Source organism: Bubalus bubalis, chromosome 3 (assembly GCF_019923935.1).
Source record: "Bubalus bubalis isolate 160015118507 breed Murrah chromosome 3, NDDB_SH_1, whole genome shotgun sequence".
NCBI lineage: Eukaryota > Metazoa > Chordata > Mammalia > Artiodactyla > Bovidae > Bubalus > Bubalus bubalis.
In genome coordinates, this window is record NC_059159.1 from 11,891,920 (window position 1) to 11,915,708 (window position 23,789).

At 62.8% G+C, this 23,789-nt stretch overlaps 1 protein-coding gene across 4 annotated transcripts in view; it reads left to right on the forward strand.

Annotated features, from left to right (window-relative positions):
* BAHCC1 (BAH domain and coiled-coil containing 1) overlaps nucleotides 1–23,789 on the forward strand; it is a 57,210-nt gene that overhangs the window by 26,803 nt on the left and 6,618 nt on the right. Inside the window, exons 3-18 of one of the 4 annotated variants that reach the window (XM_006064197.3) lie at nucleotides 4,107–4,229; nucleotides 7,687–9,435; nucleotides 9,734–9,842; nucleotides 10,142–10,368; nucleotides 10,475–10,633; nucleotides 10,874–11,088; nucleotides 11,266–11,599; nucleotides 12,686–13,531; nucleotides 17,459–17,658; nucleotides 17,801–17,937; nucleotides 18,551–18,661; nucleotides 20,834–20,954; nucleotides 21,791–22,082; nucleotides 22,830–23,012; nucleotides 23,116–23,411; nucleotides 23,621–23,728. In XM_006064197.3, the coding sequence (XP_006064259.3) occupies nucleotides 4,107–4,229; nucleotides 7,687–9,435; nucleotides 9,734–9,842; nucleotides 10,142–10,368; nucleotides 10,475–10,633; nucleotides 10,874–11,088; nucleotides 11,266–11,599; nucleotides 12,686–13,531; nucleotides 17,459–17,658; nucleotides 17,801–17,937; nucleotides 18,551–18,661; nucleotides 20,834–20,954; nucleotides 21,791–22,082; nucleotides 22,830–23,012; nucleotides 23,116–23,411; nucleotides 23,621–23,728 (5,210 nt within the window). The remainder of the gene's footprint in view (nucleotides 1–4,106; nucleotides 4,230–7,686; nucleotides 9,436–9,733; nucleotides 9,843–10,141; nucleotides 10,369–10,474; nucleotides 10,634–10,873; nucleotides 11,089–11,265; nucleotides 11,600–12,685; nucleotides 13,532–17,458; nucleotides 17,659–17,800; nucleotides 17,938–18,550; nucleotides 18,662–20,833; nucleotides 20,955–21,790; nucleotides 22,083–22,829; nucleotides 23,013–23,115; nucleotides 23,412–23,620; nucleotides 23,729–23,789) is intronic. The other 3 variants (XM_044938687.1, XM_044938686.1, XM_025279692.2) reach the window with 3 other exon arrangements.

Here is a 23,789-nt window from a genome sequence, read left to right on the forward strand (position 1 = left end):
TCAGTCATGTCCGACTCTGTGCGACCCCATAGACAGCAGCCCACCAGGCTTCCCTGTCCCTGGGATTCTCCAGGCAAGAATACTGGAGTGGGTTGCCATTTCCTTCTCCAAGGCATGAAAGTAAAAAGTGAAAGTGAAGTTGCTCAGTCGTGTCCAACTCTTGGTGACCCCATGGACTGCAGCCTACCAGGCTCCTCCATCCATGGAATTTTCCAGGCAAGAGTACCGGAGTGGGGTGCCATTGCCTTCTCCTACCCCATGGCACCCCTCACTTATTTCCCCTGTAAAGTGTCCCCACCCTCCCTGTCACCCTTCCATCTTCAGACCTTGCCCTCTGGGCAACCCCCACCAGGGGCGGGCTGCCCGCTGTTTCCTCTCCTCCTTAGCCCACTTAGCACACTCCCCACAAACACCCCTGACCTTCCTGGATGTGGCCAGCAAGGGCCCCGGGGGATGCTGGCAGGGGCTGGGTGTCCCAGGATACCAAGGACCTGGTCTGCTGCCCCCGCCCAGCTCGAGACCGCCTCCACGTCACTGAACCCCAATAGGTGCTGATGGTGTCACCTTTTTTTCCCTGTTAACGCTCACGTCACAGGGTGGGGTTAAGCCTCCTGGCAACACAGAGCGTGGGACCAGAATGGGGGGAATCTCAGTGGGGTGGTGGCTGAGGCCCAGGGCTTCTCCCTAGAACTCAGCAGGGGCTTCCAGGGCTCCGAGGGCAGCGGGGGCCCAAGGACACAGCATGGGCTCACCTGTCAACTGGGGCGATCGCAGTAGCCAACCTCGGGGAGCGTGAGAGCCTGGGAACAAGGAGGTTCTGGACCACGCCACCCCGAAGGAGTGCAGGGTCGAGGGTCTCTGGCCCTGGGTTCCAGGGTATCCGACCCCCATCCTCAGCTCCCGGAGCCCTCTTCAGAGCCCACCACCACCACATTCTCCTCTGCAGAAGCCCCTTTGAGGACCTGAGGCATTTCCCAGACCAGCTACAGCAGCCCTGGCTTCTGGTCACAGAACAGCTGCTCTGATTCATAAAAATCATTTTTTATTTTCCTCTTCAATTCAGAGAGTAGGGTCTTGTTGGGAAGAAGAAAGGGTCCTTTCTGTGGCTGAACTGGGAGGACTTTTCTCCTTCCTCCCTCTCTGCCCCCCACCCCAGATGCCCACCCGCTCTTCACACTCCCCCTCCCTGGCCACCCCACTCAGCTCCGGCCCTTGCCCGCTCCATTTCTTCTTCCATCTCCCCATCCTTACTCCCCCAGTCCTAACTCCCCTTCTGGGGTCCCAGAGGGTGGGACTTTATGCAAACTGGAGATAGGGGGAGGAGCCCCCGTAGATTCCTGTCCCCTGATCCCTGGCCACCAGCTCAGGGTCAGAAGTGGAGGGACAGGCATGGCCATCACCCTCCCACTGCCCCCCGAAGGGTGCGGCAGGAAGGAGCCCACCACTTGGCCAGCTGAAGGCCGAGGGCGGGTGGGCAGGAGGCCCAGACCTCCCGAGGGGTCACAGGGGGGTCTGTGCCTGGGAAACGGGCGTCTGGGAAGGAGGAATTTACAGACTTCTGTTTACCAAAACGAGGCCCCGTAAAACATTTAACAGCAGCCAATTAAAGGGGGACAGCTGTGGTACTTTAACGCTCCCCCTACTGCACACACAGGCCTCTGCTGCCCCTGCCCTGGCCCGCCCCCACCCCTGTCGGGCTCGCCCAGCTTTTGTCAGGTCTTCCAGGAGCTGCATTTCATCTCGGAAACATCTGCTCCAGATGTGTCTCCACTCACAAACCAGGCGAGGCGGCCAGGCTCCCCAGACTCAGCCGTGCCCTCGGCAGGAGGGCGCTGCAGAGGGATAGGCCTGGGGGGCAGTGGGCACCTCCCCTGTGTCCTCCCATGGGCCCAGGGATGTGAGCCCCTCCGTGGGGAGACGCCCAGGGACTTCTCAGAGCTTTTGCAACACACGTGCTCAAGGGGAACCTCCGAACAGGACTGGTACGGGAGCGTTCTGCGGGGAGCTCCTCTTGAGAATGGGTGCCACAGCTTGACCTCAGATCTCCTGATCCAGAGACCATTCTCCTGCATCATTAGGGGCAGGATGGTCGCTATGTCGAGGGGGCCACCAGGACCAGGGTGCAGGGTGCACCCTTTGGACTGGGGGCCTTGACCCTGGGGGCTCCCCGAGTATTTAATGCCCATGTGTTTCCCATTCTCTCAATGCTCCTCGTCCATCCCTACCTCTTAGCTGGGTTCCACAGCCCGACCCACACTGGCATGGCTCCCCCCTCCCCAACCTCAGGCCTGCCAAGGGGCTGCTCCTGGGCCCCTCATACTCACAGCAAGCTCCAGGTCTTCCAGGGCTTACCCCCATGCACCCACAGAGATCGAGCCAGCCTCCACCCTCCATCTCAACAGCCTCAGCACCCAGGCAGGCCAGCCTCAGGGCCTCTGAGGACCTGGGGCTGGAGGCCTGTCCTGTAGCTCTGAGCCCCTCCTTCTGGAAAGGTGTTGGTCTCTTGTGTTCCAAGGAGCCTGCGGCCATGAATTGCCGCAAGGAGTTCCAATGAAACAGCAAAGGGCTTCTGTCCTAAGAGGAATTTAGAAAACAGTAAACGAGCAGGTCACACGGAGCTAGCTCCCTGCTTCAGACTTGTCTTAACTTTGTTGTGAAGCACTGAGACAGAAGTTGGCACCCCTGCTCCCCAGGCACGGGGCTCACAGCTCCCTTGTGTCAAGGCACGGCTGTGACCTGGCTGGAACACTCACCCTGGGACCCGCCACCCTCCCCTCAGGGCCTGCTGCCTCGGGACCCTGAGCCAGCCCCTCCTTCTCCCTGTGGCCACTGCTCCCTGGGGAGACCCTGGGATTCCTTCCCACTCCCTTGTCACAGCCCAGGCGCCTCAGAAGTCAGGTGGGAAGCCGCTCCCAGCAGCCATTCACTCTTGGGACAGCCATGGGGTCCCCAGGAGAAGCTCCTCTGGGACTCATTTTCCATGGGGAAAATGTTAAGAGCATTAGCTCAAAGCAGGAATTTTGGAGCAAGACAGCATCCTGTCCAGCCCAGCCCAACTGGCTCAGCCATCCCAGCTGCAGGCCTCCACCCGCCCCCGCCCCCGCCCCCGCCCCTGCCCCCTCGCCGCTGGGCCTGGTGGGGAAGGACCAGCTGTGGGGAGCCACATTGCAGGTGGCTGGTGGCTCTGGGCATCCAACAGACACGCCTGCCACCGCTGTGCCTGGTCTCAAGGTGCCAGTGCCTAAGGGGCCTCCTTGGCCAAATGTTCGCTCTTTCTGTCTTCATCACTTCTGGTAGGCAGGGTGTGTGTCCCAGGTGGCCAGAATGAAGTCCGGGGTGTAGCTGGTGGTCCTCTGCTGGGCAGGGCCAGTCCAAGAAGACAGTCCAGGCCCCTCAAAGGGACAGAGAGGGGCCTGCTTGATCTGACTTGGAGGCTCCAGCGAGGATCTGGGGCTGGGGACCAACGCAGGAAACTCTTCTGGGGGCGATGCCGTCATGGCTGGGGACCAGCCTATTTTGCAGATCTCAGAGCACTGAGGAGGCCCAGCCAGTGGAGAGCCCGGTGCCCGTGGCCTCCAGCCAGGCAGAAGCTGGCCACACCCAACCAAGTCAGCCTCAGGGTGCGGGTCACTGAGCCCAGAGTGGCTTGCTTACCTGGCAGCTATGGATGGTACGGGCCAAGGTGGTGTCCGGCCCCGCCTCTCTCCTCTCGGCCTGAGCTGTGAGGGCCTCCCTGTCCACTGCATGTGACCGCCACATCTCCCTCCTGCCCAGACACCTCTCCAGAGCCCCTTTTGTTGGCCTGCCTTGAAGCTCGCACACTGCTAAGTGCTGCTGGGAGAGAAATCAAAGGCTCCCTCCTCCATCCTCCCCTCTCTCCCCAGCCCATCAGCAATTCAATTTGTGCCACACCGGAGGGATGGTATTAGTCGAGTCAGAGTTAATATGATGTATTGATGGGTTGATTTCCCACCGGCGGGCTGCACGCCGGGCTCCGCGGGGCGTCACTCCTGGGCCACCCGCCGGCTTCTCACCTCCCTGGGGTCAGGGCGGGTGCAAGCCTGTGGCCCAGAGGCGCCTCTGCCACAGTCTCCTTGCTTCTCTAGCTCCAGGGTACCCCAGATTTTCGGGGAGTCTGGCATCCACCTTCCTACCCATGAGCCACTTGGATCACCATGGAAACAGCAATGTTCTCTATGGGCAACATCGTTTCTATGGAACCCAAAAAGGCAAGTGCTGGCGTGGGTCTGTGAGGGATTGCATGGGGCCTGGGACACAGTGAATCCTGGAGGGGTGGAGGGCAGGGCCGGGGGCTTCTGGGGTGCCAGATGAAGGTGGCCAGCCTGGAAGAACCCTTCTCTCCAGGTCTCAGGCCACACTGTAGGGACAGGGGCTGGAAGAGGATGGGCGTGCTTCTCAGGCCCCCAGAGAATTTAAAGTGCGGGGCCCAGGACCACGACCAAGCAGCTGGTTGCATGCCGGGGTCAGGGGAGCATGCTGAAAACACAGCCATGCTCCATGAGCTCTCATCACCCAAGTGGAAGCATCTCAAACAACCGCGGCCCTGAAGGAGAGGCACCCAGCTCCCTCAGCACCTGGCCTTACCCTGTGGCACCTCCGCCCCGACCCACCCAAGCAGCTCAGGGGTCCCAGGGGCAGTGGAGGGGAGAATACCATCTGATGGGGGTAGGGGAGCCCCCCAGAAGCCTATACCTCTTGCCTCATTGAGCTAGACAGCACAAGGCCCAGGCCCCAACCCACACCAGGGCTCGAGGTCAGAGGGGTCAGGGGTGGGGGGGAGGGGGTGGAGGCAGCAGCAGGGGACAGGGGAATGGTGTGCCCCTAGCAGATGGAGGGACTCCTACCCCATTGGCAGGAGATGTCGCTGGAGTGGGTACGCTGAGGTTGGAGCTTTGCTGATAGGAGCATAGGGCTGGTGGGGTCAGGAGGGCATTCTGTAAGGAGGGTGTGTTCACACCACATGCACACGCACACGTGTGTGTGTAAAGGCCCAGCCTTCAGGGCGCAGGTCCCATCAGGGAGCCCATAGGAGATGTAGCCACCTGGAGAGGAGACAGGTGTAGGGGGTGGCCTGAGACCTTGATGCCCGGTGTCCAGGATTTTTCTTGGGTGGCACTTCATCTGCGTTTTAGAAAGATCTTCCAGGGGTGAAGCCCAGGAGGCTGGGGTTCCTTACCGTGTTTAGATGACAAGTGATCTGGACTTGAACTGGACCATGGGATCCCATGGGGAGCCTGGATGGAGCACAAGGGTCAGGGGGCCCCAGATGACCCCCATTTATGGCCCAGGCTACAGGAAGGGGTGTACCTGCAGAGGAGCAGTTCAGAGGGGAGGGTTGAGTTCAGCTTCCATGCTGAGGGGCTGGGGGTGGGGGCCACCTTCCCAGGGGGTGACTGCACACTCATGGTGCGGGTCAGTGCCAGAAGGGTGGGTTGAAAGATTGATCTGGCTCAAGGAGAGGGGCCACCCGGGTGAAGAGTGTAAATAAGGACAGATCCAGCTCCAGGGAACCCCAAGAGTGGGGCTCTGAGTGGGGGCAGGGGAGGGGCCCACAACGTACCTGGCAGGCTTCAAGCAGCAGCAGCTAAGGAGGAGAGAGACCTGAAGGGTCTCAGAGAAGGAAGGGGACCCCAGAGTGGTGACCCCATGAGGCAGGTTGGGGGTGGGCCTGTGGCCAGTCCTCCTGCCCTCCCGCCACCGTCCCCTCGTTTCTTCACAGCCTCCCACTCTGTGACATTGGGGTGTCTGTGTCCTGGAGCCCACCTGGCATCTGTCCAGGCGGGGCGGCTGAGGCTGTGAAAGGCCTGACTCTCACTTGGCCCAGCCCAGGGCTGGCCAAGTTGGGTCGGGGTGGATGAGACCCTGCCTGCAAACAGGCCAGGAGCACTCCCTGGCCTCATGAAGGGTTCGGACAGACACTGGATGCCCAGGGAGCCAGTCTCCTCGGGGTTGGAGCCCAGGTGCTCTTGCCCAGAGGAGAACCCCGCACAGGCCGCGGCCTGAGTCCCTCTACCTCCCACATCAGCCCCCGCATGTGCTGCTGTTTTGACAGCGCTTGTCAAGAGCAGACAGGTGGTCCCAGCCCCATAAATCCAACCCAGAGCTAGGGACCCCCTCCAGGGTGTGGGCCGCTGGCTTCCAGGAGCTCTGGCGGCCCCCTTGGCTTTCACAGTGTTGTGGCCGAACCCCACCCAAGAACACTTTGGTTTTGGAAATTGAGCTAATTAGGTTTAGCCCAGGCTACCCTCTTCCCCCTTGCTTTAATTAGCAGGAAATTGACAAGGAATTTACACGACTGAGGACAGTTTTACAAGTTCCAAATGTTGCTTTTGTTCCCTCTCTAGGCTCCAGGCCATCCAGGCTGCCCATCCGCCTCCCCAGCTGGGTATAGAAAGAGGGGCAGCCCCTCCAGGTCCCCAGTAACCCAGCCCCAGCTTAGGGAGCAGTGGGTGTCTGCAGGGCTGGCCAGGGACCCAGGTAGAGAGCAAGGCATCCCAGGTTAGGGGGGCCCCAGGCTGGCCCCATACAGGGAGCTGGGGGAACACCCCCCAGCCACTCAAGCAGGATGGGCCAGAGCTGCAGAGATATCGAGAGCCCAGAATGGACTAGGTAGGGGTGGCCATCTGGACCATTCTCCTTTCTTCCTTCCTTAAAGGATCACCCTAGCCCCTGGTGCAGAAGGGTTGGGGGCCTCTCAGAGTATTCAGAAGGTAGGTAGGCTGGGTCCTTCACTCCTGGCCCATTCTCAGATGCATGTCCGCCCAGGGCCTTACTTCCTCCTGGGCGGGGGTGTCTTGGCACTTACAAGGGGCTACTAAAGGCCATCCATTTTGCTGTCCACAGTGTGCTATCCTGCTTTCAGGGGCCTGCCTCAGATAACTCTCCATGTGGCTGGGCGTCCTGAGCTGTGTAGTGGCCACATCATAGCACATGCTGTCCACTTTTAGCCATCCCCCAACTATAAGCCCCTGGAGAAAGAAATGGAAACCCACTCCAGTATTCTTGCCTGGGAAAATCCCACACACAGAGGAGCCTGGTGGGCTACAGTCCATGGGGTCGCAAAGAGTCGGACACGACTGAGCGACTAAGCATACAACTATAAGCCCACAGCCTCCTTAGCCTTTAGGGTTCTGATGGCTGTTGGTAAAGACCTGATCAGTTTGCACTCCTCCACATCGTGTGGGATTGGGGGAGATGCTGCAGCCCCAGACTCCACCCCCCTGAGTCCAGCAAGGACACACTGCCACCCGCTCCCACCCTTCCTCCCCTAGTCCGCAGGGTCCAGCTGGGCATGGGAGCTGTGCTCTTTTCAGCGTTCATCTCCTAGGGGTGAACGTAAGTCAGAACCTCTGGGGCATGGGGAGTCGGTATTGAACGAGGACAGAGAGCTTCAGATTGGGACGATGAAAAATTCAGGAAATGGACAGGGCCGAAGGTTGCACACCATGAGCACAGTAGCCACTGAATGGCACGCTTTAAAATGGCTAAAGTGGTGATGTTTATGTTAATATGTTTTCGACAGTTATAAACCTTCCCCGGAAAGTGCCAGTGGGTCAGGGTCAGCCGGTGATGGTGGGGAGGCACCTGGAGCAGTGTCTTGGGGGCACTAAGCCCTCCGGCCCCTGCCTCGGGCTTCCTGTTGACCTCAGCTCTCTTGGCACGCAGATAACTTCTACCTGCGCAACCTGCCCCCCCAGCCCACGCTCCTGCCCGCCAACCACAACTTCCCCAGTGTGGCCCGGGCTGCCCCCGGCCACCCCATCGGCTCCTGCAGCCGCGACCGGGGCGAGGCCAGCCACCTGCAGAAGGGCACCAAGGAGTTTGACCGCTTCCTCATGGGCAAAGAGAAAGCCGGCAAGGCGGTGGAGGGCAAGGAGCGGCCGGCAGCGGAGGAGGACGTCGCCCGGGGGCGGCACAAGCTGGTGCTGCCCGTGCCAGGGGACTCTCACTGCAAGGAGGGCAGCGTGGCCCGGGGAGCTTGTGAAGGCCGCCCCAAGCACCTGGCGTCCTGCCTTCTCAACACCAAGGTGCTTGACGGCGAGCTGGGCCGGTCTGCGCTGGCCAGCTGCGCGGGGGCCGTGCTGGGGCGGCCGGGTGTGGGCGTGCCAGCCTCTGGACGCTGCACCAAGGAGGCGGCGGGCCCCGCAGAGCCCGGGCCAGCCTTCAGCGAGTGCCTGGAGCGGAGGCAGATGCTGCACCACGCCGTGTCGTACACAGTGCCGTCCGGCCTGCCCGCGGGGCCACCCCCTCCCCTCAGCACAGCCGCAGCCGGCCCCTTCCCCTGCCTGCAGCTGCATGGGGGCCCGGATGGGCTCTGCCCCTTGCAGGACAAAGTCCCCCGGGACCTGAAGGCCAGCGGGCCCACCTTCGTGCCTTCCGTGGGACACCTGGCCGACAAGAGCCGCCCCTTCCAGGCGGCCGAGGCCTGTGCCGTGGTGGGTGAGAGCAAGGACCGGCACCTGGAGGCGGCTGCCGCGCCTGACCATGCTGCACCTTACGGGGTCTCCTATGCCCACCTGAAGGCCGAGGGCAAGGGTGAGCGGCGGTCCGGGAGCTTCGAGGCGGCCCTCAACCCCCGACTGAAGGGCCTGGAGTACCTGGACAGTGCCGGCCCCGAGGCCCCCTTCCCCGGGGTCCCCAAAGCGGGTCTGGACAAAAGCGGCTACTTTGAGTTGCCCGCCCCCTCGCAAGACTGCGCCCGGCCTAATCACCAGGACCCACTGGGCGGGAAGGTCACCCAGGCCTGCTGCACTTTAGACAAGGCTGCCAGCAAGGAGACTCCTGTGGGTGCCCCCGGGGCCCAGAAGGTGGCTCGCATCCGGCATCAGCAGCACTTGGTGGCCCCTGAGGTAGAACCGGGGGGCAGCGGGGCCGAGGCCAAGCGCAAGTCTCTGGAGCTGGCGTCTCTGGGCTATGGCGGGCCGCCCCCACCCCCGTGGAATGTCCAGTCAGGCCAGGGGGCCACCATGGCCATTGGTGAGGAGCGCAAGGCAGGCACCTATCTGGACCCCTTTGGTGGCACCCTGCAGCAGGCTGCCCTCCTGCCACAGGACCTGCCCACCCCGCCCGACGAGGTCTCGGCCATGAAGAACCTGCTCAAGTACAGCAACCAAGCTCTGGTCGTTGGCCAGAAGGCGCCCTTCGTGGGCCTCGGGGGCCTGAAGGCCAGCTGTGCCCAGCAGGACGGGAAGTTCCCAGCGTCCAAGGGTGCAGGCCAGGCCCCGGGCGAGGTGGAAAGGCCCGACTGTGCCCGAAGCCGGGAGCATGATGCCACCCACAGTGATGGGGAGGTGCGGCAGCCGCCCGTGGGCATTGCAGTAGCCTTGGCCAGGCAGAAGGACACAGTGAGCCGGTCGGAGTCGGCCTACAGTGCCAACACAGGGCGGCAGGGCCGGGCAGCCCCCACCTTCAAAGGTACGGACCCTCCACGGAGAGGGAGGCAGGGGGTGGGGGTGTCACTGACTTGCCCTAGTCCACTCACCTAGGGCTCCCAGGGCTGGACCCCGGGCTTTCACGCCCATCACCTCCCCACGTCTGCAGTTTTTCCCAGGGCTGAGCCGCCCTGCCCTGCACCTTTCCCGTGAGGCTCACAGGGCAGGAGACCCCCTCAGTCCATCAGTCTCCTGGCTCGAAGTGGGGTTCCTGCTTACTTTAGCTGTGGCTCCCCAGCCAACCCAACCCTCGCCCCTTCTGCCATCTCCCGCCCGTGCAGCTGGCGGTGGGCCCCGTTCCGCCCACCCGCTGGACCTGGAGGCCGAGGAGGAGAGGGCCCGCCTGTGTGAGGACCGCCTGGGGCTCGCCGGCCGTGAACTGCTGCTGCAGTAAGAATCAGGCTGCACCTTTGGGCTGGGGACTGGCCCACGGCCCTGGGGGTGCCCAGTGGTGCCACATGGGATTAAGTGGCCACAATGTCAGCTTTTGTGACTTGTCTCCGGGCACAGCTGTGCACCCACCCCCAGGCTTTGCTGGGGTTTCTGCCCACTTTGGAGGGAGTTCTGCGAACTTCCCCTTGGCTAGGGACCAGTGCTGGTACTGAGCGTGACCCCGCAGGGTGGGGTGGAAAAGCTGGGCTGGGGGTGGCTGGTTGTGCGGAGCCTTAACCCACCCCCATGATGGACAGGGACAACAAGGACCTCGTGGAATTCGCCCGGATCCACCCATCAGGCGGCTGTCCCGGGGACCTGGCCCCCCATCTCATGATCACCGGGGGATCCTCCCTGCAGAGCAGCCAGCTGGCCGGGGACCCGGCCCCCCATCCCCACCCTGCCCACCCTCCCTGGCTGCCCCGCACCCGCAGCCCCTCCTTGTGGATGGGAGGACATTCCTACGGTCAGTGTCTGAGGGCAGGTAGGGCACGGGGCAGGACAAGAATCCTGGTGGGTGTGGTGGTCAGTGCCGGCCCAGGGCCCTGGTTCCTGCTCTGCTCTGTCTGACCTGTGCCGTGTCTCCACAGGCCTTGGGCACCCTGCCCTGCACCAGAATCTGCCCCCCGGCTTCCCTGCATCCGTGCCCGGCTCCATGCCCCCCGTCTTCCCCCTCTCCCAGGAAACCCCCACACAACTAGTCATCCTGCCCTCTGAGCCCACACCCCACACGGCCCCCCATGCGCTTGGTAAGGGCCTCTCGGGCCAGGCTATTTGCATGTTTTGGGGGGGATCAGAAGTGGGTATGAGGAAGGGAGCAGCCCCCTTGGGTGCTGGGGAACGGGCAGCGAGGCAGGCACCCAGCCAGGATCCGAGAGACAGGTGTGAGGTGAGAAGCGAGGGCTGGAGGAGGCCCACTCGGTGGCTGGGATGTGGCCTGGTCATCCTGTCTCCACCGAAGCTGACCCCTCTTCTGGCCCTGCCTACAGCTGATGTCATGGACCAGGCTTCGCTGTGGCCCCCCATGTACGGGGGTCGGGGCCCCGCCTCCCACATGCAGCACCCGGGCCAGCTCCCCGTCTACTCGCGGTCCCAGTTCCTGCGGCAACAGGAGCTGTATGCCCTGCAGCAGCAGCAACAGCAGCAGCAGCAGCAGCAGCGGGCCACTCAGGCCCTGGAGCTGCAGCGGGCCAGCCAATTCCAGGTACCCATCCCCTGGCCATGCCCAGCCAGGATCCAGGGCACCACCGGCTCCCTCTGTGCTTCAACCTGGTCCAGTCCAGGAGTCCCCACTGCCCACTCCCCCCGCCTCTGCCCTGCACCACAATGCCCTGAGCATTGGGGACCCCGGCTGGGCTGAGCCTCTGCCCCACCCCAACAGCAGAAGCCTGAGGACCACCACCTGGAGCTGGAGGAGCCCGCCCAGGAGAAGGCCTTGAAGTCCACCCACAAGCCAGTTGCCTTAACCCCCACGGCCAAGGGCACCCCCTCACCCGCCACCGCAGGCCCTGCCAAGCTGTCACCCTGCTGCCACTCTCCCGCCCCAAAGCCCCCCACTGCCAGCTGCCCCACACCATCACCACATCCTGGCGCCCCGTGCACTTTATCCGTCTGCCCCACCGGCAGCCCTGGGCTAGGCTCCAAGCTGCCCGGCACCGAAGACAAGAGTGGGGAGGGCCAGCGCCCCAGAGCCGACCTCAACAAGTTGGAACCAGGTGAGCGCGGGCGCACTAGGCTGGCCTTGGCCTGCCCCCCTCCACTCAGGCCTGTCACCTGCCTGGTGGGCTGAGCTGAGTGGGGACCAGGCTACCTGGCTTGGCCCCTGCAGGGCTGGCCTCACCTTCCCAGTCCCCCTGATGGGGCCTGGGACAAGGTGGCCTGTCCCCCTGCTCTTTCCCTTCCTCCCTCTCCATGTCCTTCTGAGGGACCCATAGGGAAAGCACTTAGGGTCCCTGCCCCTGGCAGATGGGGCAGGGTGAAGGTCAGGCCCAGGCAGCCTGCGCTGGAGCCTCGAGGATAAGAAAGTGCCTGGCCTGCCGGGGATGGTGGCAGGACCACGGGGCAGCAGCCATGAAGCTGGGCAACATGGAGCTCATTCTCACTGTGGGGGCCCGAAATGCCACGGCTTGGGCCCAAGGCAAGGAGCAGCAGCCTGCGGTGAAGGGTCCAGGCCCAGCCCAGCTGCTGCAACTGCCCTCCCGCCCGCTGCCCGCCAACTCCCCACAGCTATTTGATTCTCTCTGAATTAGGCTAAGAGTTTACAGTGGAAGCCCATGTGGCAAACATAAAACCCGTCCCAGTTCCACAATAAGGAGGCTGAGCCAGCCGAGGTGGTTGTGTGTGTGTGTGTGTGTGTGTGTGTTTTAGACTTTTTTGCTTTTTTTTTTTTTTTATTGTAGTTAATGGGGCGTAATGCCTCCGACAGGCTGCCAGCTCGTTCTGGTTCAGGGAAAACTCTGATTCAAGTATCTTGTTTTAAAATCCCCCCTTTTCTGGTTAGCCACACCACACATGCCAGAGGTGGCCTCTAGGGACCCCCCAGGAATCCCCCCATTCCGCCAAGGCTGTGGTAGGAACTGGGGAGCTCACAACCGTCCTGATCGAGGAGGGGGGCCTGGGAAATCGCCCCTCCTGCCCCCGGTGCTCTTCTTCTGCCCCTTTTAACACACCGTGTCCCCATTCCTGCCTGGCACGTTTCATAGGCAGAGGGTTGGCTGGGGACCCTCCCCACCGGTGGAACTGGGGCGTTGGAGGCCACCCTCATCCCCAGCTGCTCTCCTGACCGCGCTCCTCTCTTGCAGACCTGCCTCCCGGATACACGTGCCCCGCGGTGGCCAGCTCGGGCTTCTCCCTGCCCCGCAGCGTGCACTCATCTGACCTCTCGGACCCCGAAACTATGCAAACCGCCCCCCTGGGGCCCCAGCCTGAGCTGGCCAGGACGTTCCCGCCTGGGGAGCTCTGCCTCCGCAGCCCCCAGAAACTGGAGGAGCCTGGGCTGCCCTCAGGGACCAGGGAGGCCACCCAGGACCTTGCCACCACGCCCCACCCTGCCGAGCGGGGACCCCCGGGGAAGGCAGCAGACCCCAGTCCGCTGGAGGGGCTGCGAGAACTGCGGTGCGGGGCTCTCCTCGAGGGAGGGGGCCCTGAGGCCTCTGGCCAGGCTGATTCTACTCAGGGAGGAGGGGCCCAAGAGGCAAGGACCACGGAGGAGGGGCGGGAGGAGGGAGAGCTGGGGCCCTCGTTGGGGGCCAGTCCCCAGGCCGTGGAGCAGCCGGCGAGGAGCCTGGGCTCCCTGGATCAGGCCGAGCCGGGCAAACAGCAAGCCCCTACAGAAGCAGAGGCGGAGGAGGTGGCCGAGTTCGAGGAGGCCGAGCTAGATGAGGAGGAAGAGAAGCAGGACTGGGGTTCAACTCCTGACAACAGCCAGCTGCCCAGGGAGCTGCCCGGGCTGGATGCTCTGGTGGCAGCCACCATCAGCCTGGGGGACCTGCCTGGCATCGGCCCACTGGACCCTCCGCCCCTCGCTGTCCCTGGGCCACCCAGCACAGCTCCCCTGCCCCGTAGCTCAGGGATTCATGGAATTGCCCTGCTCAGCGAGCTGGCCGACCTGGAGATCCAGCAGCAGAGGACTGAGCCAACCCTGCAAGGTGAGCCCCATCCCTCCAGAGCCCCGGGAGCTGGACCCTCAGACACAGACTCAGGGTCAACCTTCAGCCCCACTCAGTTGTCCCCACAGTGTGTCTCCGGGTCAGGAAACCAGGCAGGTGTGCCCACACCTCCAGCATCACCTCCAGCCCCACCTGCAGGTTGGGCCATGGGGGCAGGGCCTCAGGGCCAGGCCTGTGCCCCCGATGGTGGTGTCAGGAAGACCCCTGGGATTCTCACGATGCCCTGGGGGGCAGGGGGTGTGCTCAAGGTTGTCCCCATTTTATGCACAAGGATGCCAAGGCCCACAGGTCGGGGGGTGGGGGGCCCAGGTCACTTACGATGATCTCACAGCCAGGAAAGGGAAGGAGAGATGGCGCTCTCTCTGCAAGCTATCTCCACCTTGGGTTCTGCAGCTCCCGAACCTGATACCTGCGTGGGGTCCAGCTAAAGACACGGTGACCCTCGCCTCCCAGGCCCTGGGAGGAGGGGCCCTGGGGAGGTGAGGTCCCCTAAGCCTCACCAGGCCCCCAGAACTGACCTGCTGGGCAAGTTGCTCCTGGGCTCCCTGCATCCCACCCAAGGGCCAGGCCTCCGCTTAGGCCTCTCTAGCCCTTAGGTCCCCCCCCCAGGACTCCCCCCAGGCTCTCCCAGCTGGAACCCCAGGGGGGCAAAGGGAAGCACCCCCAGCCAGGCACTGTACCCAGTCGACATTTATAGAAAGAACCCAACAACATCCTCAGCTGGCCTGCCCGTCTTCTCACCATAATGAAGCTCTCACAGCCCACAGCCAGCCGCCAGCACCTCTTGTGCTGCGTGGAGATAAGCGAAAGTTCTTGTTAATTTCCCCAAAGGCCTCTGTGTCACTCCTCCTGCTGTCTGACCAGAGGGGCCACCACTGTGCTGGTGAGGAGAGTGAGCCAGTGAGCCCTTGCTGGTCATGACCCCTGGAAAGGTGGGGTGGGGTGGCCCTGGGCAGGGGGCTCTGCTGCCCAAGTCACCTTGTGAGTGTGGCTGGCGTGAGGGTGCACTGAGCCGATGCCAAGCACCATGTGTGTGGCCACCCGGTCGGTGCCTGTGAATGCCTGCTGGACCTGTGCCCATTCATTGAATGAATGCTCACGTGTAGACCACGTGTGTCCCATTGTGGGCGTTGCAGCTGCCAGTCCAGGCCAGGCCCTGCTGCCACTGCTGTGTCTCCACCCCACCCTCCCCTTCTGGAACCTGCAAGCCCCCACTCTCCCCTCTTGTTTCTCCCAAGCCCCCCACCCTCCCTTCTTAGAGCCCTCGGGACTTCACCCTCCCCTTCTGCCGCTCCCAGGCCCGCCCCTTCCCACTGTCCCAGTTAATTGGCCGGTCTGCACAGCCTCTCTGCTCTGGAGCTGTTCCCTACAAGCTCAGTGACTGCCCTGCCTGAAATTAATTAGGAAATCAGCTTGTTTTCAGAGCAAAAGGCAGGACTCACAGGAGAAGATGGGAGAAGAACATCCTGGGAACAGGCTGGGATGCGGAGGGGAGAGGGAGGGAAAAGATCCCAGAGGGTCGGCAGGGCCTCCCGCCCTCTTGTCCTTGAGTACATCCCCCTGAAGTACATCCCAGACTGGGGAGAGCTGCTGAAAGGCCAGACGGGGACCCCTGAGAAGTGAATGAGGTGGCAACCAGGCTGAGAAAGGTGACGTGGCCCCCGGCTCCGTAGCCGGGCCCAGGCCGTTCGCTCCCACGCTGGAACCAGCTCCACTCTGGACAGCGTGGGCCTCCAGAGCCCTCACTGCCCCCACCAGTAGGACTTGGCCCAGGACCCTGGCTTATCCCCCATCTGGGCTCAAGTCCAGGGAGCTCAGTGGGCAGGCTGCCCAGCCCACAGACCTCCGTTCCAGCTGGGACAGGAACTCACGCCCCAGACAGAGTCCTGAGGTTGAGGAAGTCGGACACCTCTGGCCATTCGCCTGTCTGACCATGGATTTTTAGGCCTGCCTGCAGGGGCCCATCCCCGAGGCGCCCAGAATGCCGCACTCGGCACTTGGAGCGGCCACCAGGGGCCATGGTGCCCACTGTGCTTCCCATCTACCCCGGGATTTTGTGAAGCCCAGGCCCCGTCCCAGAGTATGGTTGCCCCTTCTTTCCTGAGTGACCCACCCAGTTTACATGATGAGCTGAGACCCCCCTTTTGATCCCTTTTGATCTGCTACACTCCCTCCTCCCACCTGCTCCTGGCCCCAAGAGCCTCTACCGGCCTGGCTGGTTGGGAGGAAACCCAAGTCTTGGGCCTTTTCTGTACCTGTGGAGCCTCAACCTTCCTGGAGAGCCCAGCCCCACATCCCTCCTGGGACACGGGGTGTAGACCTGGAGGCTTGGCGGGTAGGACTATTGTCTGCCCCTGCAGCTCCCTGAACTGGAGAGCAAGGCAGGGTCTCGTTTGGAGCCCAGAGACGAGCCTAACACCACCAGCACCCCTGCCATCTCCTTTGAGCTCCCCATTCCTGCCCCCCCAGAGCTCACCTGCAAAACTTTGCCATCTTAGCAGGCTTAGCCTGAGGAGTAAGTGAAAGGCAGGGAGGAATAGGGAGGCTTCCTAGCAGTTACAGGACCTCAAGGGACAGGGAGACCCTGTGGAACTTTTAGCTGAAGTGGAATTTGCAGATACCAGTGCCCCAGCCTGAGGTGGGAGAAGAAAGCCCCCGCAGCCCCCCCGTGTCTTCCCAGGGCACCTTTGACCCAGTACCCCACCTCTGGCCTTGGCCCAGCACTGCATCCAGAGGGTTGAATTTCTGGTGTCCTCCTGTGTTTTGTCCCATTACTGAGACTGGGTCACCCTGATGGCTCCATCAAGGCTTTGACCGGGCACCTCCTCGATTGTAGTTATTCAGTGGGAAGTGTCTTTGAAATGATGTGATAGCGCGTTCCTTTTCAAACGTTGGATTCACTCATTATTTATATCAGTGTAGCCTGTGGATATTTATTCACTTCAATCTATTATAAGGTGTCACTGTCACCATTTAATCTGGTGATTGAATTGTCTCAGGTTTGGCCCCTTCAGCTGGATCGTTCTCTGAGCACATCCTGTGTTCCCAGCTCATACCCGAACCCTCTTGGCAATGTCCCCAAGAAGGCTGATGCCTTTCTTCAGAGGATATTAGAAGCCACGTTCAGGGTGTAGGTGTGCTCATTAGCACTGGGGTGTTGCGGCTCTCAGGTCTTCTTTAGGGGCAGAACTGGCTGTGTGTTCTAGACGTCAACGACTACCCACTATACACCTCCAGCCCTAGGGACACTATCTGACCCCATAGGGCTCATCCTGGCCTCTCCCTCCCCAGCTGTTGCTCATAGGATCTGCCTACCTGCGTGTGCCCTACCCCCACCCCCGCCTCTGCCCCCAGCCCCTCCCCATGGTTGTATTCAGCCCCCAGTCTTCACTCAAGGCCTGTCTCATGAATGGACACTGCCCTCCACTGGCCGGGCTGTGACCCCACACTGGGCTGTCCCTCCCCACCCACCAGGGCTGGGACACTCCGCGTTTTCATGAATCTGGAAGACAGCAAAAATGCAGGGCAGTTGCTGTTAGAAGCGCAATGAGCCCTATGTCTTAACGAAATCGTTTGGTCACTGTCCTGAGGACTTGTGCCATTCCAACTGGCCTGGCCCGCGGTAGCCGAGGGTGACATCTCCCTCACCCAGAGCTGAGGCTAGGGCTAGGTGTCTGACCAGGGACCGTCTCATTGTTCCCGGCCGCCTCACCCTCGTCCTTGGCCTGCGTGTCTCAGGGAGCCGGACAGCCTATGGGTGAGGTGGTGGTATGGGGTGGGAGCATGATGCGGGCTGGGGGTGAGGGGCAGTCTGGGCTGCGCTGAGATACAAGGTGACGTCAAGAGACTCTTTGAGGAACAGTGTATGGCCTGCTGTCGTCACACTGACCCTCCTGTCCCCTGCAGAGGAGGAGGAGGTGCTGGCCTTCAACCTGCAGCGCCTGGCCACTCTGGCCTCAGCCTGGTCCCTGGTCGAAGCCGCTAACCTGGACAGCCCCGCCTCCTCGGCCCAGCCCCCCACTGCTGACCCCTGCAGGGCTCCCACTCTCACCCCCCGCATGCAGATCCTGCGGCGCAAGGACACCTGGACCCCCAAGACCAAGCCTGTGAGTGGTAGGGGGCCCTGGTCACCCCCATTGCCCACTGCCATGACGGTGGGCGGGGCCTCGAGGGCCCAGGCTGGCCGCCCACCCACCCCATCGTGGTCCCCTAGCTGAGCTCACAGGCCCCTGTGCCCCTGCCCACTAGGTGTGCCCACTGAAGGCTGCCATCGATCGGCTGGACACGCAGGAGGTGGAGATGCGCGTGCAGCTGGCGGAGCTGCAAAGGCGCTACAAGGAGAAGCAGCGGGAGCTGGCCCGGCTGCAGCGCAGGCACGACCATGAGTATGGCCCAGGCTGGCAGTGGGGTGGAGAGGGTGGGAGTGTGGCTTGTGGAGATGCCCCCAGTTCAGGGCAGAGGTGGGCACGGCCCAGCCCAGGGCCATCGCCTTGTGGCCAGGGGTAAACCTGTGTGTGATGGGCTGAGCGGGGGCCAGAAGGCGGGGGGCCTGGGAAGGTCCCCAGAGGCAGTGGAACCACGAGGCAGTCACCCAGTAGAGAATCCAAGGTGTGGTACAGTGTGAGGTGGAAGAAGTATGCAGCAGAGGCTCGTGCAGGACGAGGCTGGTCCTTGGGTAGTGGGGCAAAGGGTGAGGGTAGTGCTGTCAGAGAGGGGCCAGGGCAGGATTGGGCTTGGAGGGGCAGAGGAAATTCCAAATTTGTCATGGCAGTGGGGACAGCTCACCTGACTGGTGTGCGCAGGATGGCTGGAACTGGGAAGCAGGGATGGAGGGACCCTGGCTCAGCCATGCCCTCCACGGGGCGGCCAGGCTCCCCAGGCCCAGTCTTGGGACAGCTGGCTCCCACCATATCCCCCAAGGGCAGTGACCTCTGCTGGACACTTGTTAGGGAGCCAGGAAGGGCATCAACCTCTGACCACCCTTCCTGCGGTCCCCAGGAGAGACGAGAGCTCGAGGAGCCCTGCCAGGCGAGGGCCCGGCCGGCCACGGAAGCGCAAATACTCCAGTTTGATGCCTGCCCTGCGCCCCAGTGACAGCAAGAAAGTCAAGTGAGTCCTGGGTGCAGGGGTCCCGTGGGGTGCCTAGGGCTGAGGTTACTCAATGAGGCTGGGCTGGCCCAGGTGCCCTTAAGGCCTGACCAGTGGGGCCAGGCTCCTCTCTGGCTCCCGGGGCCGCAAGAGCCCCCCTCACAGCTTCTCCTGAAGACCCAGAACCCCAGGCCAGCCGTGGTGGTGAGCACGGCAGTGTCCAGGGTCCGGAGCTCAGTTCATACAAGCCCCACTCCCTGGGCCTGGCACGTGGCCACACCAGCCCCACGCACCTGGCCGTGGCCAGGGCGGTGGTATACCCCCTGCCTGGCCCCAGCCCCCGCCCGGTCCCACAAGTGCGAGGCGGCCTTGCGTAAAAGCCTCTTTATCTGCACCGTATAGAGTCGTTGGTCACGCTGCGGTGCTGCGCACGGCTGCCGGCACGCGGTTATTATCCATTACCCGCCCGGCGCAGTCGTTGGCGCACTCCCGGGCCTGGTATAATTGTCCTTCTCGGCTACAAATTGCCTCTCCCGGCAGGCCCATTTGCATAAATCCTCGAGTTCCTCCAAACACGATTGGCGCGGCGTGTGCGCACTGCATCAATCCTGATGATTTGGTAATAATAGTTAAATCGGCACTAAATGGTTCCTTCAATTAAGACAGAGGCAAAAAATTAATCTCAGGGCTTTATGTCACAAAACATTAGCAAATGCAGAGAAGGTTACAGGGAGGGGAATTCGCCTCGGCTGCGGGCGGGGGAGGGGATGCACCATATGGCTGGGGGGAGCCTCCCGGCGCTGTCCCTCCACACTGCCCAGGTGTCACCCGGAGGGGGCTCCAGGGGGCTCCCTTTGAGGACTAGCCAGAACTGTGGGGGCTGCTGGCTAAGGCCAGGGCCTGGCAGGGGGCCCTGTCAGGGATCCTCTTGTCAAGGCTGCCCCACACTTGTCTCAGACCCACCTGGCACCAAGTGCCAGCCCGAGTCTGGAAGCCGGGTCCTGGTGCTTGCATCTGGCCACTTTGCCCTCTGACCTGAGAAAGCAGGCCCTGATTGGCGGGGAAAGGAAACCAAAGCCAGGGCCCTCCCTTCCTAAGGACTGGGGTTCCCTCCCACCTCTCCCCATCTCAGACTCCCATCTGAGGGAGACTTCCACTTTCCATCCCTCTTCTGGGCCCCTACCCTGCAGTAGCTGCCGACAGTTGGGCCCAGGCAGGAAGTGGGAGGGCGAACGCCCGGGGGCCACGCGTGGTTGCGGGCCGGCTTCCCGGCTGGCCTCTCCGGGCAGGAAGGTAAAAGTTGACTTCTGGCCACAAAAGGCCAGGGCTGGGTCAGGGCCCTCGGCCTCCATCTGGGACTCATTTTCATTAATGCTATGTGGTGAAGGAGAGGGCAGGTGAGAGGCCCAGCCCCCAGCCCCTGTTTGGCCAAGGACAGAGCAGAGCTCGCAGCCTCACACCTGTGGGACACAAGGAACCAGGCTCAGAGTCAGCGGCTCCCAGGGCTCGGGAGCCGGGCTGGGGGCGATTCAGAGTCCCTCCTTTGAGACCAGGAATTGAAGGCAGGGACAAAGTTCTGAGGGGTCTGAGCCCAGCAGTGGGAGTCCCAGGGGCTAGGAGGCAGAGTCTGGGCACAAGTTTCTCTGGCCACTGCCCCCCCATCCTTTTCCTGACCATGGTAGAGATGCTTCAAGTGGACCCCATTCTCAGCAGACTCTCCTCACTCCCTCTTTTTTCCTAATTGCAGTAGCTGCTGGTCTTTGGACTCTTTAAGGGCCAGGCGGGGGACCAGCACGATCCGACCCCTACCTTGCAGAAAGGCACAGTGAAAGGCACCCCCACTTTCCAGGTAGAAAGACTGAGGCTACAGCCCAGGAGGCCACAGGCCAGGTCACACAGTGGCCCAGCTGTCTGCAGGGCCGTGGCCCCTGAGCAGTGGGCAGAAGGGGCCGACTAGGTAGCAGGTGCTCCAAGCACTGGCTTGGCTCCCCCCGCCCCAGCAGTTCTGGGTGCTTGGAGGAGCCTGGCCCAGGGACACAGCCTTGGCCAGGAAAGAGGCAGGGCCCTCAAAGGGAGAAGTGGGTCTGCAGCCTTAGAGCTGCACCGCACGCCCTGCCCTGGCTGCCACCGCAGGGCCTGTCATGGGCACGAGGCCTGGGTGCCCAGGTGTGACCTCCGCCCCCGTGCTCCTAGGGCAGTGCGGTCTAGCCTGAGCCTGCTGTGTGCTGAGCTGCGGGGTGGCGATGATGAGCCTTCGAAGAAGCGAGGCCGGCTAGAGAAGGGCACCTACGTGGGCCTGCAGCCCACGTCTGTGGTGAGTCCCCGCTGCAGCCTTCCCCTTGGACCAGGTGCAGGACGTCAGACAAACAGGACAGGGGGCAGGCGGAAGACCAGCCCCAGGCTGAACACGCCCGCCCCGCCGCACCCCTAGCCACCACCCAGCTGGAGTCCCTTTGCTCAGATGAGCAGATGAAGCCCAGCGAGCTTCGTATGCCTCACACAGAGGCGGGCTCCTGAAGGTATGAGAGGAGTTGGTTGTGCTCCATGACACCTGCCTCCTCTGCTCGCTCCAATGAGAGGAAAAGAGCACATAGGTGTTGTGGGTCACAGGACACACTGCCCTGGTCACAGGTGGACGATGCATACCTGCTGCATACCTGGTGTAGTGGGGGGGCCAAGGACCGCTATTCCTCCCTTGGGACGGGCTCCCCCCAGGTGCCAGGCCCCCCATTCCTTCTCAGTGCAGCGGATACATCCTACCCCACCCCTATTATAGGGTCCTGGGAGGGACAGGTGAGAGGAGGGTCTGAGTCTGTTGTCACCTTGCCTGACCCTCCCCTAGCAGGAGGCTGGTCCCTCTCTCCAGGACAGGACAGGCACTTGGGTCCTTGGCCTCCCTCCCCAAACCTGAGTAGGTTGGGCGCCTGGAGAGGCTGTGAAATGGGGGTTAGACAGGCACAAGTTTAGACTCCACTGGGCGGGCCCTGTGCCTGGGAGGCCAGAGCCCTCTCAGTCATTTTGGAGGGCCAGGCCAGTGACTTGCCACCTCTCAAGCCTACCTACCACTGGTAGAAGGGTGGCCGGAGGTTGCAGGGCCATGGCTCAGGGTCGGGGTCCCAGTGACTGCAGCCTCCACCTGCCTGTTCACAGGAGAAGGTTCGGTGCAAGAAGAGCAGCAGTCAGGGCGACCTGGCATCTGCTGTGGCCCACAAGGTGGCCCAGCTGAAGCCGAAGGTCAAGAGCAAGGGGCTGCCCACTGGCCTCAGCCCCTTCCGGCGGAAGGAGGCCACCCCAGGGGGTCGCATCCGGAAGAAGCTGTCACGAGCCAAGAATGCCAAGGCGTCTGGGGCGGCCCGGCACCCACAGCCAGATGGCGGCATTGGCGGCAGGGAGGCACCTAAGTTCCCAGCCCAGCCGGCGGCGGCCGCAGCACGTGAGGCAGGCAAGTTGTTGGTCCAGGCAGTGCGACCAGGACCTCCACGCTCACTAGGGGCGAGGGCAGGGGGTGGTCAGGAGCTCTTGGAGTGTGCCGGACCCAGGGAGACCCTCTTGCTGGCCTAGGATGGATTCTCTGTGTCCCAGCCCCACACAGGGGGCCATGGGGAGGAAGCAGACAGCTGGATGCATCCTGGAAAGAGGGGTTAAAAATAGCCCTTCTGCCTGCTCCAGCCTGCCTTCCTGCCGTGTCCGGCCGGGTGACCTGGAGAGGTTATCTGGCCCCCAGCAGACACACATGTTCAGAGACAGGGGCCTGGAAAAATAGATCCTTCCTCTCTGCCAGCCCCTGCCCCCTCCTCCAGGTCCCGCCTGGGAAAGAACAAAGGGAAGGAAGAGGAAGCAGGAAGCCAGAGGGCATCTGGCAGGAGGACGAGGGAGGGAAAGGGGCTGCCCCCAGGGATGGGGACCCTCAGCCCTTCAAGGTGGGTGCCCCACTGTCCAGGGCGTAAGAAAGGGAGATTGAGACAGAGAGAGGGAAGTCAGAGAGGCCGTCCCTTCTCCTTCCTGGTCCAAACACCCTCACCTGGACACCTGGCTCGGGTGTCTGCCCCAAAGCAGCCCCCATGCAACAGTGACGGACTCTACTCGGCCCCCGACACGTCCGCACACATGAACCATCCACTCCCCTAGCCGTACCCCAAAATGGCGCTGCTCTGATGCGAAGTTACCTGGACCATCCACCTCCCCACAGACAGCGGCTCGGACAGTGAAAACTGTGATGGTCTGCTGGAGACAGAAGAGCCCCCCAAGGAGCCCGGGTTGGTGCTACATGCTGGGGCCCGCATGGCCGTGCTGGGGCCCTCGCCCTCCTCCGTGGTCAAGATGGAGGCCAACCAGAAGGCCAAGAAGAAGAAGGAGAGGCAGAGCTTGCTAGGTACCCAGGGGGCTGGGGTGGACTGGGGTGGGCCGGGCCGGCAGGGGCCCTGGAAGGCAGCTGGGGCTCCTGCGACGCCTGCTCTCCCTTCCTCCCTCCCCAGGGGCCTGCCGCCTGTCCAGCCCCGAGAGTGAGGTCAAGGTCAAGCGGAGGACAGTGAAGACCAAGGTGGGCAGCAAGCTGGAGCGGGCCCCGGGGCGCAGGCCCCCAGGTGGGCCCGGCAAGAAGAAGGCCAAGGCCAAGGGTGGCCTGCGGGCAGAGCCGGGGACTGCGCCCGGCAGGGAAGCCCTCTGCAGCCCCGCCCAGGCCTTCACCTGCCACGAGGAGGGCAGCAGGCTGGCCAGCGAGCGCCTCAAGAGAGCCACGCGCAAGAGCACGGTGCTCCAGCCGGGGCTGCGGGTGAGGGCCAGCGGGCGCCCCAGGGTCCTGGGCTCGGCGGGGGGTGCTGGATGTGGAAAGCCTTTGGGGACCCTCACCCCACTCTTCTCTACTTGCTATACCAAGTCACACCCTGGGACTCATACTCGGGGTCTGTCTGTGTCACTCCACGGGCACACCGGGGGCAAGGAGGTTTGTGCCACCCTCACCTCACCCCTCTCCTCCAACAGCGGAAGAACGGGGCCCTGTCCATTGCCCTGTCACCCCGCAACGCCAAGGCCATCCTGGGGAGGGGCCGGAAGGCGGGCAAGGTGAAAACCAAGGCCGTTGGCAAACAGGTAGCATCCCTGCCCCAACCCTAGGAGACCGACAGGCCCTGACCCCCCCACCCCCCGACCC